The sequence below is a fragment of the Dreissena polymorpha genome, chromosome 7, assembly GCF_020536995.1.
Source record: "Dreissena polymorpha isolate Duluth1 chromosome 7, UMN_Dpol_1.0, whole genome shotgun sequence".
Taxonomy (NCBI): domain Eukaryota; kingdom Metazoa; phylum Mollusca; class Bivalvia; order Myida; family Dreissenidae; genus Dreissena; species Dreissena polymorpha.
This window is the reverse complement of record NC_068361.1, coordinates 72,077,668-72,093,072: the sequence shown is the minus strand read 5'-3', so window position 1 is coordinate 72,093,072 and position 15,405 is coordinate 72,077,668. Positions and strand designations below refer to the sequence as shown.

The 15,405-nt window shown below is 34.0% G+C and overlaps 1 protein-coding gene across 1 annotated transcript in view; it reads left to right on the top strand.

Moving 5' to 3' along the window:
* The window catches only part of LOC127837318 (uncharacterized), a 43,756-nt gene extending 30,050 nt beyond the window's left edge, over positions 1-13,706 (top strand). The window contains exons 8-10 of the mRNA XM_052364279.1: positions 9,028-9,139; positions 10,028-10,161; positions 10,839-13,706. Of these exons, the coding sequence (XP_052220239.1) occupies positions 9,028-9,139; positions 10,028-10,161; positions 10,839-10,989 (397 nt within the window). The 3' untranslated portion in view covers positions 10,990-13,706. The remainder of the gene's footprint in view (positions 1-9,027; positions 9,140-10,027; positions 10,162-10,838) is intronic.
* The last annotated feature ends 1,699 nt before the right edge of the window (positions 13,707-15,405 follow it).

Genomic DNA, 15,405 nt, shown 5'->3' with positions numbered 1-15,405 from the left:
GCAAGTGAATACATGAAAAAGTGTTCCTTCTAGAATATTCTGACGAATCAACCAATGAATAATAACCATACTAGCTGAGGACCAATCAAAAGTTTAAAAGAAAAATATGCAAATTAATTTGGGGACAAAATGGGGATGTTTGGAAGGAGAGCGGCACTCCGCGGTTGAGTTAGCGTTTAGACTTGGAGGTGTACGGATCGAGAAAGATACGATCATGTAGCTATCAGACTGTATTTGTATAACCGAAAATATTAAGTATGTTAGACATTAAATTGGACTAGAAACTGATACATGGTGTTGTTGAATATTTTATCCTATATTATGCAGAGAAACCGATATAATAGAGAGGGACCGACTTGTCCCATGCGTGACACGAGAAAATGGTAGTTAATACAAATCTCGTCATCTTGGCAATTCGCGCATGACGAGATATCGAATGATAGGCTACATACCGGTAATTTTAGAGTAATGAACATTGTTAGTAACTATGTGTCGTCTATGAACTATGAACGATTACGGGACACAGGACGTTAAATGGTGCTCGTGAACCAAGGATTCGAACAAAGAAATACTACCACTTACAATTACGAAGCCATGGAAAACAACGCGAAGAAACTCCGTTTCGGCAACTTCTGTAACCAGTAACAACAACCGTGAGCCGGGAACAACGACATCAGACCGCACACATTCTGCAACTTCCGGTGAGTGACTGTTTTATTTCCTAACGCTTGTATCAAAATGGCAAATCAAATAATCCCTGAATTATTTCAAAATTTAAATGAACAAATTAAAGATGTTAAAACGGCCATAAGCACTCAGACTATTTCACAGGTTGTACAATCATTTGATGGAAATTCAAAAGAATTTAAAAATTGGATTAAAAATGTAGAAAAATATGGAACACTTACCAATTTAGATGAGAATAAATTAAAATTTGTTGCTTACCAATCTAGTAAAGGGCTTGTTAGTGATTACATACATCGTTTTTTGACTGATGATCCGACAGGGACGTGGACTGATTTAAAGGAACAGCTTAAATTAAGATTTGCAGAAATTCAAGACCCACAATACGCTTTCTCATTATTAAAGACGACTAAACAAAGGACCGACGAAAATGTTCAAATATACGCTGAGCGACTTTTATCTCTTGCGACTGACGCATACGAAAATATTGAAGGAAATTTAGACTATAAAGAAAAACAGTTAGTAGAAATTTTTATTGACGGATTATCGCACGATTATTTGAGACTTAAATTAATGCGCGAAAATCATGCAACGTTATCAAATGCTTTAAAAAGCGCTATACATGAGCAAAGTGTCAGAGCTAGGTTTGAGTTACGATCACAAATAAATGGACTTTATAACATTACGACCGATAATATTCAGACAGATATCGATTATATTAGGTCATCTATTGTTTGCACATATTGCAAGAAACACGGTCATTCTATTGAAATCTGTCGCCGTAGGCAACGCGAAATAAGTGCATATACGGTAGGGCGGAACTGTCATACGATAGATCAAAACGGTAACAGGCGCAAGAACGAATATGACAAAAATTGGAAAGATAAAATTGATTGTTGGAATTGTGGTAAATTAGGACACTTTAGTAGAGAATGTACTCAAAGGAAAACGTACATTAATCGAAAAAACTAGGAAATTCTTACCAAAAAGGGGTCTATGGTAAGAATGAAAAAGTCGAGACATATAATATCGCTTTGTGTGGTAGTCCAAATTCTTGTGTTATTTCAACAGGTGGTTATCAATTTAGGAGCTTGATAGACTCGGGCGCTCAAGTCAGCATCGTGAGTAAACGTACTTATGATATGTTAAAACAAAAACCCGCACTGATATTTCAAAAAGTAAATCTAAAGTCGGTAAATGGAAATTCATTACATGTCCACGGAAGTGTAAAATTGAGATTCAAAATAGGGAGCATATATAAAGAGCACATGTTTTTTGTAGTAAGTAACGTTAATAGAAATGTTATTTTAGGAAGAGACTTTTTACAAGATAATGGTGTCCGTTTATACTTTGATTTAGGATGTTTGAGGATTGATAACTGTTATGTACCTCTAGAAGAAGATGTACATCTTTCAACGATAGCGAGATTAACTAGACATACTGTGTTGAAACCACAAACTGCATATAGACTCTTTGCTCAAGCTAAAAGAAACTGCATACGTTCAAATACGAATTATGAATTCAATGGAATAAGCAATTCTTTCTTTGATAATGAACCCGGTTTAACAATTGTTAATTCAGTCGTCAAGACAACGCGTGATAGACAATTTCCCATTTTAATTATAAACAATACGCATAAAACAATAAGGCTTAGACGACACTGTGCCATAGGGCGAATAAAATCGGTAAATGATAATGAAATATGCTCAGTACAAGAAGTTATTAAAAATAATCAGCCGAAATCAGGTTTATCTAAAGATGAAATCTTATCAGATTTACGTGTAGATGAAAATCAAAAAGAAAATATTCTACCGATACTCTTAAAACACAGAACTCTCTTCGCAAGAAATAATTTAGAATTAACACAAACTTCAGCAATAGAATTTACCATAGACACAGGGGATCATCCACCCATTAAATTAAGGCCGTATCGAACACCATTAAACAATAAGGTATTCATAGATAAAGCCATCGACGAAATGCTAGACGCAAACATAATAAGTCCATCAAGAAGTCCGTGGAGCTTCCCTATTGTTTTAGTAGATAAAAAGAAAAATAACTATGATTCAAATAAAGATAATAAAGATGAGAAAAGGTTCTGTGTTGATTTTAGACAATTAAACAAAATTACAAAACCAATTGCCTATCCATTACCATTAATAGATGATATATTGGCGTTATTAGGTAAAAGTAAATATTTCACCAGTTTAGATTTGATATCGGGATATTGGCAAATACCTATAAAGGAAGAGGACAGAGAAAAAACGGCTTTTGCTTCGGGATTCAGGGGTCTATTTCAATTTAATGTTATGCCCTTCGGTGCCTCCTCCGCCGGTGCTATATTTCAAGAATTGGCTAATAAAGTACTCAAAGGTTGTGAGAGCTTCGCTGTGGCGTATCTAGACGATATTTTAATATTTTCACCTGACTTGCAATCTCATTTATCACACGTAGATACAGTACTACAGAGTCTCAGTAAACATAACCTAAAGCTAAAACTATCAAAATGTCAATTCTTACAAAGAGAGACTAGATACCTAGGCTTCATCATAGATCAAAATGGTATAAGGCCGGATCCGTTAAAGGTAGAAGCGATCCGACAATATCCTAGGCCAAAGTGCGTGCGCGATGTACGATCCATCTTAGGTGCTGCAGGATTTTATAGGAGATTCTGTCCGTCGTATTCAGAAGTAGTCGAGCCTCTCATTAATCTCACGAGAAAGAATGTCCCATTTAAATGGTCAAAACAATGCGAAGATAGTTTCCTACAATTAAAAGACTCATTTACGCAAATCCCTTATCTTTCATACCCTGATCCAAAAAAAGGTTATATTCTGTATACGGATGCATCTGATAAATGCGTCGGAGCCTGTTTGACTCAAAAATGCGACAGTAACGAGACCGGGGATTATGTGGGCGAAAAGCCGATATTTTTTATATCGCACAGATTAAGCCCCACACAGTGCAAATATAGTACTATTGAAAAAGAATGTTACAGCATATTTTACAGTCTAAGTAAATTGCACCATTATTTACACAACGCCGAATTTGTTATAAAGAGCGATCACAAGCCGCTTAAGTATTTATTGGAAAGTCCGATGCAAAACAAGAAAATACAATTATGGGCCTTAAGTATAGCGGGTTACAACTGCAAAATTGAATATATACCGGGAAAAAAGAATATTATTGCTGACTTTCTAAGCCGACCTCCAAAAACCAAAATAAAGAATAATCAATGCGATCAAACAGAACTAGAATTAGATATTAACGATAAACATTTGACGATCAGTTCGGAAATAAATGGACAAAACCAGACGCGCGAAATTAATGTAATTGACTCTACGCATATCGATCACAGGCAAATAATTGATAATATTATTACCCCGCAACCAATCCCAGTCGACGACACAGCGTCGAACAATAATATATCAGGGCTTAATATGCAAATAGAACAAGAAAAAGACCCTCGTATATCCGAGATTAAAGCTAGATTAAGATTAGGGAAACAGAACAAGAGTGAAGATGATAGATATTTAACGGTTGATGACATACTGTACTACATATCAAACGTAGATGAGGAACCTACTCTCAGGCTGTTTGTACCTAAACACCTGACTGATTCAGTTGTCAAGCAATACCATGATGAAAACGGACATCCCGGGTCTCAAAGGCTTTTCCAGACACTAAAAGAGAAATATTACTGGCCTAAAATGTTCAAAGAATTGAATGATTATGTATCTAAGTGCATTATATGTCAAAGTAGAAATTTAAAAGCAATTAAAGCTCCCATATCGTCGGATACCTCAATACCTCCCTTTCCGTTTTCAGTTGTTTCCATAGATATATGCGGTCCATATCCGAAAACGCTTTCCGGAAATAGATATATAATATGTTTCGTAGATCAATTCTCAGGATACATAGAAGCTTTCGCTTCGCCTGATAAGTCGTCTGATAGCGTAATACACCTGTTAATGAACGAGATTTATTGCCGTCATAGTTGTCCTATAAGAATTATAACTGATAACGGAAAAGAATTCACAAGCACAGCTTTCACGGAAACATTAAAATCAATGAACATTGACCACGTAAAGACGACAATATATCATCCCGCGTCTAATGGCATGAACGAGCGTTCACATGGGACTATGAACAATATACTATCAAAACGGGTACAAGAAAATGTACAACAATGGGACATACATTTAAACATGTCTTTAGCGGCAATGAGATTTTGTACATCCGAGACTTCGAAGCACACACCGTTCTTCTTACTTTTTAATAGAGACCCTATTCTTCCAATAGACAACTTGTTAAAGCCTAGACGTAAATATCACGGTGAAGATTATCATAAAATAATATTAGAAGAACAACACAAATCATTTAAAAAGGTATGTGCCCAAATTCAAAAATCGAAACGTAGACAAGCTGATTATGCGAATAAAAATACGAAAGATATTAAATTCGAAATCAATGACCCCGTTTACTACAAAAACTTTCAACGTACAAATAAATTAGACAGTAAATGGAGGCCATATTATCGTATAATCGAACAAAAGTCGCCGTTAACATACGTAATAAAGAATCAGTTAGACAACTCAACTATTAAAGTTCACGCTGATCAAATAAGGCACGCAAATATCGATGAATGGCCAATGATAGATAAACCGCTAGCGCGCCCGATTAGAAAAGCAAATTTAGCCTTTGCGGACGACACATTATCTTCTGATAGCGATTCAAATACGTCAGTACATGGGTTACCTGTAATTACGCAACAGACCCGACAGATTAGAGATAACACGGATGACGAGGAAAACATACCGCTCGCTGAATTGCAAAAACATTTGAGAAACAAACAATTCGCGGATATACAGTCAAGCTCCAGTGAATCAGATACGATGCATTACAATAACGGTAATTCACAAAACTCACCTGTACGTAGGTTTGAAAATGATTCTTCAGACGATCAGATGCAAATTGACGCGGTAGCGTTAAAACACAAAAAAAGAAAATTGACAAAAAAGACTTCACGTTCAAATAACGCAATGAAGAAAGCAATTTTCACGTGCCTTCAGACAATGGCTGAACACATGTAAATGGATGGACTACAAAATAAAGCGAGATAGATGTCGAGACTTAAAGACCCCAAAAATTTTGTATATAGAGAAATATGTTTTGAATGTATATGTAGTATATATGTAAAAACAGGATTATATAGGACGGTATCGTCCGATTTTGATAATGTATCGTCATTAGCATTGATTTACGGGTTTATAATGAAATGAAAATGTCATATTTAAGTCTACGGGTGATATAATAGATATATTTCAGTAATATGTAACAAACAGAAAATATAAGAATCGTGACTCGCAAAATGCACATAAACAATTAGTACGTACATTAAGTGAGAAAGAGCGACATTCCGATACGTTTTCCAGGTGTTAATACAAATTGGCTTATCAAATTAAATGGCGACCCGCGAATACCGAAAGCGTACAATACGTAGGGATGGTCTGTCATCTGTCTATCAACGAAAAGATACACACGTTTGACGCCCATTACTTGATGACAGGCGTGGGTCACGAATTAGACGAGTGCGTAACGAAATTAGTATAAATAACCCTCAAAATAGGCGGACTCACTAAGTACGTTCGATTACATGACAAGCTTATGACAACGCACTTGACAACGACATTAACCAACGCTAGCTTATGCCCTACAGCGCTCAAGTAAACAACATTTTAGGCATAAATAACATTTTAATACAGTTTGTAAATATCCTTAAAAGCAAAGCAGTGTACCTTTTATTAGTATAATGTAAAAGATACAACTATATTGCTATGATTCATTACAAATTTGATACTGATCGAATATGTAGTTTATTCTTTTTCGTTTCTTTATAAGAATAACTACATTAAGACAAGGGATTTTGTTTGTAAATTTTTGTTCTCAAAGTAAATAAAACATAATAAAACACAATACATTTCATTGAATAGACAAACGCGTATAGTTTAAATAAAACATCATAAATTTGTGTCATGAGAATCGCGTTCCTTTAGCACATTAATTTTATTTGGGTATATCTTATAATAGGTGTGAATAGTAATCTGAGTGCTTATATAGCAAATTCCATTAATATGTAAATAAAAGGCCCGTTTATCATTTCATGTAATTGACCCTATAAGATTTGCCAATGCGATACAAGTTAAGGAGAAAAGCAGCGCTCCTGACATCGTTGGCGTGGTTTGCCTGCAGCAACATGCGTTCATAACGCATTTGAGATCGTGATCAGATCTTAACACCCCGACACAGAAGACGAATATGTCATCGACATGCAGATATCTTCGACGACGACGTATCCGTCGAGAATCAGATGACGTAACAGACGACTTCAATTAGGATCCAACATTGTCGACATGGGTCCAAATTGTGAACCAGCATCAGTACCATACAACGAGTGGACTGTTAATGGACATTTCACGCGTCGTCGAAAATGATTTTTAAAGATACGATGATATGAATGGACTTGATGATGAAAAATCGCGCGTACTTTGTACATATATTAGGTAAACATTTTATCGTCTATGAACTAATATATATATGCGTGTTACCTTTATTTCATGTACATAAACACTAATTATAATACTACAGTCATGAATGCAGACATTCTCCAGAACTATATATAATAAACGTTTGAAGTATTCTAAATCGTGCAACAGCCGAGGACCAACAGCTTCTCCGACTGACAACCATCGTCTTCATTCGGAAGCCGCCGTCTTCAATCGACTGCATGTTACCATCTACAACCAGATGTCTCATCTCTTCACCTAGACGCCACATCGCCTCCAGCGAAGATGTCAAAAATGGACACTATTCGTATTGGATTTCCCAAATCAGTGACGCATTCCACGTCATTGTGATTGACATTGACTATTTAAATATTTCGACGTTTTATTATTTCAGCAGAAACATTCGATAAAAATTTCATTAATAATATGCAGATTTTCATCATATATATGTTTTCGTCACTTATGTTTTCATGTTTGCGTGTTTGATTTTTTCATCGTATGTGTTAATATGTTTTCGTTTACTACCATACTTACATTCTTAAAGATTTTTCTGTATCCTAAAATACATAAAAATCAAATTGAGAGGATAAGTTGTGTCAAATAATGATGAGAAATTGGGTGAAATATTTGGGTTTTCTTTATGTACGAAATATTGACAAGTATATCAGTAGCGAGTATGCAAACATATCGTTTATCGTTTATTCTTATGACTTTATTCTTACGATAGAAATTAAAAAGGATAATATGTATATTCAAATAATGTATATATGCAATGTTAAGATAAAGTCTGAACAATTAATAATGGGAGGTATTTACAAAACTAAGACCTGGTTAAGATTTATTTAAAGTAGCAAACACACTCAGGGTGGGGTATAATTGGAATCAATAACATGGAAAGTCAGACCTGATTAAATTTCAAATAAGAACACATTGAGTCCAGAGTCGGCATATAGATACGAGATTGTAAGTAACACTCATGGTCAATAAACAGCACAGATGAAAAGGTCACCTATTGTCTGGGGTACAAAAGTTATAGTACTGACGAAAGTAACAGAATTACTCTATATCAATAAAAATTGATTAGTACCAATATATATTGATTAAATTTTAGTATATCCGCCAAGCAAGTGAATACATGAAAAAGTGTTCCTTCTAGAATATTCTGACGAATCAACCAATGAATAATAACCATACTAGCTGAGGACCAATCAAAAGTTTAAAAGAAAAATATGCAAATTAATTTGGGGACAAAATGGGGATGTTTGGAAGGAGAGCGGCACTCCGCGGTTGAGTTAGCGTTTAGACTTGGAGGTGTACGGATCGAGAAAGATACGATCATGTAGCTATCAGACTGTATTTGTATAACCGAAAATATTAAGTATGTTAGACATTAAATTGGACTAGAAACTGATACATGGTGTTGTTGAATATTTTATCCTATATTATGCAGAGAAACCGATATAATAGAGAGGGACCGACTTGTCCCATGCGTGACACGAGAAAATGGTAGTTAATACAAATCTCGTCATCTTGGCAATTCGCGCATGACGAGATATCGAATGATAGGCTACATACCGGTAATTTTAGAGTAATGAACATTGTTAGTAACTATGTGTCGTCTATGAACTATGAACGATTACGGGACAAATATAAGAAACACAAAAGCCGTCTGTGGTCTTTTCTTTGTATCAAGTTGACGTAGCAAATTGTGTTTGATACTTAATGAAGAAACTTTGTCGTCAATAAATTTGAATCGTTTTATTTATTCTTCTTCTAGGTGCCCAAGTCTAGCAGGTAAGCCCAAGCTGTTCTTTCTGCAAGCCTGTCAGGGCGATAAAAACATGGTGGGGGGCGTGCAGCCACAAGTTGACTCATCGAAAGCTTCAGAGGTGCGTATGTTTATTATCAAAACATTATTTTATAGACTTGAAATTATGTTTCAATAAATTGAATATGTATACTCGCGCTATGTTTGATATGCAATGGTTTGTTCCTGAGGATTAGAGAATACATAGTAGATGACGGGATGGGAAAAATATGGCGATTCTTCAAACGAAAAAGCTTTAGCGATTTTTCCGTTCCAGAACGTACCATTTATTTCTCTTTTTTTCTTTGATAAACATTTATTGTACGCTGTTTTGGGTCTGCATTTATCAATTTTATTTTTTAACGTTATATAGTAATGTATAAGAGATAGTATTACATGTATTGTGTTGTGTTTTTTTAAAACGTGATAACCATTACATGGCTTTTGTCTGATTGAATGACCTAACCACCATTTAACACTCATATCCTAAAACTGTCAACAAACACTACTTGTTTTCTTGTATGGAATATAATATGTGGGTACCTTGTTGGTTATGGAGTTTCATGGATTGACGAAATGAAAAGCTTGCTGTTTTTGTCTCTTATTAAGAAATAAATGAACATTAAACACCAGGCTGCTAAAATACATTAGGCAACGAATGCCCATACTAAAATAGACTTTTCAAGACTAGCGGATGGTAATTGAAAAAATAACTGCTACCCTTAGTAATATTTCAATTTTTCAATATGATCACTGCTTTACATTGACCGTTTGCATGCGGTGACACCAAACTTTTGTTCTGAAAAGAGAATGAATAATGTGTCTTAATTGGATGGGTCTGACGGGAGAAGTTCTTATAAGTGTATATTAACACTTGCCAGAAGTCCATGCTCATTTTCTTACTTAAAATATGGACACTATATGTTTGCGCATCAACACAGCTGTATGTATGTATACTTTTATTGAAAAGGTTAAAACGTTACCAATTTTTGGTGACTTCCTGATTGGCCACTGCACATACCCGGGTTACCTTTCCTACCGGTATTTGACAGGCTCGATTTACATCAAAACGCTGTGTGAACAGCTTAGAAAGCTTGCTCACAGGTGAGTCTGTGTAAGTCTAATAATTTGGTCCAAAATGCATCTGCAGTTATGCTAACTATGCATAATGGATATCCTTAGAAACAATTCGTGTTCCACAATTACAGTGAATTCGACATGTTTTTATATAAATACTTCAATGCATATGATGTAAATTCTTTTATTCATTAATGGTGATTAATTTTACCTTATATCAGTCCAAATTACATAATAATTCAAAGAACATATACACTAACATACTTACATGATTGTTCATACCAATTTTTAGAATACCTGCTCTAAAAGAATAAACGTATTTTTAGTACATAAGCTTTTAAAACGTTAAACTCAACTAGAAATTGTAAATTTCATCGTGTTGTTTATTAAAAGAAGTTGGCATCTCTAATATGAAAAAAGTGGCATCTATTATAGAAAAGAAACATGTCTTAAACAACACGTTCTATTTATATGTGTTTATTCAACAACATCGTCTCTAAGAATCTGTGTTTTATCACGGTAATTGTATAACAAACAATAATATTTATAGAAATACTGAAACAAGGATCAAGTGATATTGAATTTGTTTCTTTTAACTCTCCTGTAAATGTTCAACTGACATAATACTTCACGAGAGGATACCTTATTTTAACTTTCATTTGTGCTTACAACTAACCTCGAAATTACATACCTTCCATGTTCAGCTGCGACATTCTCACGATTCTGACGATGGTTAACTTAGAAGTCTCTAAGTGGGAAGGTACATATGAAAATAACAGAGTTAAACAGATGCCTGCTCCCAGATACATGTTGCGTAAGCTTTTGTTTCTGACACCCAGCGAAAGCAAGACTTGAAAATGTATAAAGGCATAGTTGACTTCTATTAAGATTCAACAAAGATTGTGGTAGGAGACCTTGCGAAATGTGTTTTTGTTTTAAAACCTTGTTGATGCGTATGGTTATATTATTAAGCTTAAGGATCAGTATTTCCTAACATATCTTTAGTTTGTTTGTTTTGTGAAAACATGTGTCCATTTATTTGAATATAAGTGTGTCTTTGATTCATATTATAGCCGGACAATCAAGAAATGACATGTTATTTGAATGTTCCTTTTTATTGATTTTAAGGTACATTGTTAAAACGTGTTGATATACGATACTCTCATGTAAGAACATTGTTAAATACTTTTAACACTTTTAATATAGTAAAGTGCAATTGATTGGTAATACATTTCAATAACAATTATTATTAACAATAATTATGTACATTACATATGGTGTGTTTTGTGGTTTGGCTTGTTTCAAAAACATTTTCGTTTCTGTGTATATCTGATGCTACATGAAAACAAACACGGTGTATTATTTTCTTTAAATTGATTTATTTTTAATTTGAATTTCGATGCTATGATGTTATTGGTTATTTTGACCTGTCTATGTGTGTTTTTGTCATCGCCGAAAAATTTTCGGAGGGGGTGTAGTTATAGTCTCCGTCCGTCTGTGCGCCCGTCCGTCTGTGCTTCCGTCCGTCTTTGCGTTGTCCGAAACTTGGTCCAGAGTATAACGTCAAATTTATTCAATGGATATAATTTAAACTTGAAATATAAACAGATGGCAACTAGGAGAACTGCAGTGACCAAGAACCATAACTTTATCTACCTTAGTTTTTTAATGAGCTCCCTTTATATAATTTCAAACTAAATTTTAGTCCGGAGCATAACTCCAAATCAGTTCAATGGATTTACTTTAAACTTAGAATCTAAGGAGATGACAACAAGGAGAATTGCAGTGACCAAGAACCATAACTCTATCTACCTTTTGTTTTGAATTATCTCCCTTAATATAATTTCAAACTAAATGTTTGTCCGAAGCATTATTCCAATTCTATTCAATGGATTTACTTTAAACTTGGAACATAAACAGATGGCAACTAGGACCAAGAACCATAACTCTATCTACCTTAGTTTTTGAATTAACTCCCTTTATATAATTTCAAAGTAAATTTTTGTCCGGAGCATAACTCTAAATCTATTGAAGGGATTAACTTGAAATATAAACAGATGGCAAGTAGGAGGAGTGCAGTGACTAAGAACCATAACTCTATCTACCTTAGTTTTCGAATTATCTCCCTTTATTTAACTTCAAAGTAAATTTTTGTCCGGAGCAAAACTCTAAATATACTGAAGGGATTTACTTGAAACTTGACATATAAACAGATGGCAAGTAGGAGAAGTGCATGGACTAAGAACCATAACTCTATCTACCTAAACTTTTTAATTATCTCTCTTTATTTAATTTCAAGGTAAATTTATGTCCGGAGCATTACTCTAAATCTACTGAAGTGGTTTACTTGAAACTAAAAATATAAACAGATGGCAACTAGGAAAAGTGCAGTAAACATGAACCATAACTATTTTGGCTGTAGTATTTTTTAATTATTTCCCTTTATAAAAAATATTTTCTTTTTTTATCATTTTAAATTATATTTAATTTAATTTCATATTCATATATTTTAGCTTTTCAATTTTTAATATATCCCTTTATCTAATTTTACATTACAGTAATATTTTAATTTGGACACTGAAGTATTCAGTAAGTAAAAGTAAGTAAAATTAAGTTTAAGGAAAAATACAGTAATCAATAACAGTAACTGTTTATAGTCTTTTTTTAATTACCTCCCGTTCTTTCATTTCCATATGTTTTATTCTCTATAGCATAACGCATACACAATATAACTAGTTGATCCTTGAAATATAAATAGATGACACAGGTGCCATGTTTTACAAATATAATTCTACTCTCCAAAACAAATGTCATACAAGCAAACACATTTCGGCGGGGATTTGGCACTACTGTGACAAGCTCTTGTTCTAATTAATTCGAGACCAAAATTAAGGTTAGGCTAGTCAAGGCGATCGTCCCGGTTTTAAATATTTTTGTAATTTTAAGATGTGTGCTGTGTTGTTGTTTATTTTTGTGGTTTATTGTTGTATAGTCAATCGGTCACCTGCTTAACAATTTTTTCTCCCTTATCTGTCTCTAGAAACTCATGTTACCTATATAATGACCGAATTGCAAGAACTTCATCATTTAATTATATGTATTAACAATTGAAATTTACCTCAACAATGACCTTCAATATTACATACGCTATGTATCATACGTTTGTCTTTTGTACATATTTTTAACATCAAATCGGTTCCGTTTTCGTTTACCCTCTTAATGGATGGGGAAATACGATTGGTTTAACCTCCATTCGACTTTTTACTGCAGGCCGACCATGTGTTTATCGATCAGAAGGTATATGGATACTGCGGTAACTTATACATTACATCGATTTTTGATGAAACATGGCATGGGTAATGAAGGTTAATGTCTGATTGGTGAAAGACTTTGGTTGTGTCCTCATTGAGAAATCTTAGTAAGCCATGCTAGGTCTCTCTGTACATTTTTGCTTTCATTGTGTCATCAACGATGCTAAGAATTTTCATCAGCTTACATCATTAGTATTTTAAAGATGTATTGTAATGGTTTTGCTTTCAGTACTATTTTGAGGCGTAATCAACATGTATTGGTGTCGCGGCGACTAGTATGTAATACGTTTGTTTTCGCTTATGGGAGGAGAAGTTATTTCACGGATCAGTGTATATATTTTTGTTGTCAGAATATCTTGCATAGTGGTGTTTTTTTGTGTAAATTATTGTAAATAAGTACTGCATTTGTGCCTATTACATTTACTACAACATTTATTGCCAATAATGCAAAGCTAATTCTTTTAATTAATAACTGATCACAGGGACTGGGCAATAATAAAAGATCACAGGGACTGGGCAAATACGCGAACCGGTGAAACTTTCTGGTTTTGTATAAAAACAAACCTTTTTTGTTCCACTATCATAGCAACCATGTAGTTACTAATAAAGGCGCTAGAGAGCGCGAAGCGCGACACGTATTATTAATTGTAATAATGGGTCTTGATAAAGGAAGCAGCCGCTTTTCAATGGGGAGCACCATCACAGCACCCCAGTCGCATTACTATCAAGTCCTCCTACAGGTTTTTTCTTAAGAACCGCATATAGAACGCCGCAGGCCTGACCCGTATCTTGCCAGTGGTATGGACCCTTTGGTATGGACCTTTAACCCCGCTCACTATCCAGCGTTTAAACCTCCGGGTTTACATTTAAACCGACTATTAATAGCTTATTAATATCTTAGTTAGAATGTGATTTTTCAAGCGGTTTCGTAGTGTAGCGGTTACACGCTCGCTTCACATGTGAGAGGCCCAAGATTCGAGCCCCAGTAGAATCAAATTATTTTAATTGTGTTCTATATTAACTTTTTGTTTTTATGTAGACATTTTAGTTTAAATAAATATGCTGTTGTATTGTAACCATTTATTGTTTTTATTATGCCCATAAAATATATGTGTGAGAGGGTGGGGGGGGGGAGTTCGTAAACACATTAAAACTTTTACAGTGTTTTCATATCAATGAATACTCAACCCCAATCGTAAATGAGCAACGTAAGACTAAGTTCAGAATCATCTCCCCTTGAAGTTGAGAAAAATATAAAATTACGCTTACAAGATAAAGCAGATTTTTAAAACATACACAGTTCTGTTCCATTAATGAAAACTGCACACGGATGCCAGTAAAAAAAAAGGAAACCAATGTAAATAAATGAACTATGAAATATGTGGGGGTTACAACACAAAATCAAAGAAAATGGATATTTGGGGGTTATAACACAACATCATAGAAAATGGTTATTTGGGGGTTATAACACAAAATCATAGATAATGGTTATACCAGTATCTTTTTCTATTTTGTTTAAAATAATCGGCCAATATATTAATATTTACAGTAGAAAAAATATATATATTGTGTTTGTAAAACGGACGAATCTAATACAAAATCTATACTAATTTATATCGGGAAAATGTTAATGTTTAGTTCTATTTTTTATATTAAAAAATCAGTAAGTATTTTTTATTATCGGTAGGACAAGCTTTTTTTTTTGTAGGTATTAAACAAGATGACCGTCTTGGTTCTGTATTTGTTTTTAATAGAAAATGTCCAATGTCACTTTTTATGTCTGTTACTCATTTGATCCAAATTTTAACATCCGCATCGTGTTATTAAGAAAACAATTTTTTTTTATAAATTGTTCTTTCCCAGACAAGTACATATATTTATTTAATGCTTTCCGGTGGTTTATAGAGAAATATCAGTGAATTAAAACTGATAATTTCACTGTTTCAAACAGTGAAAATTA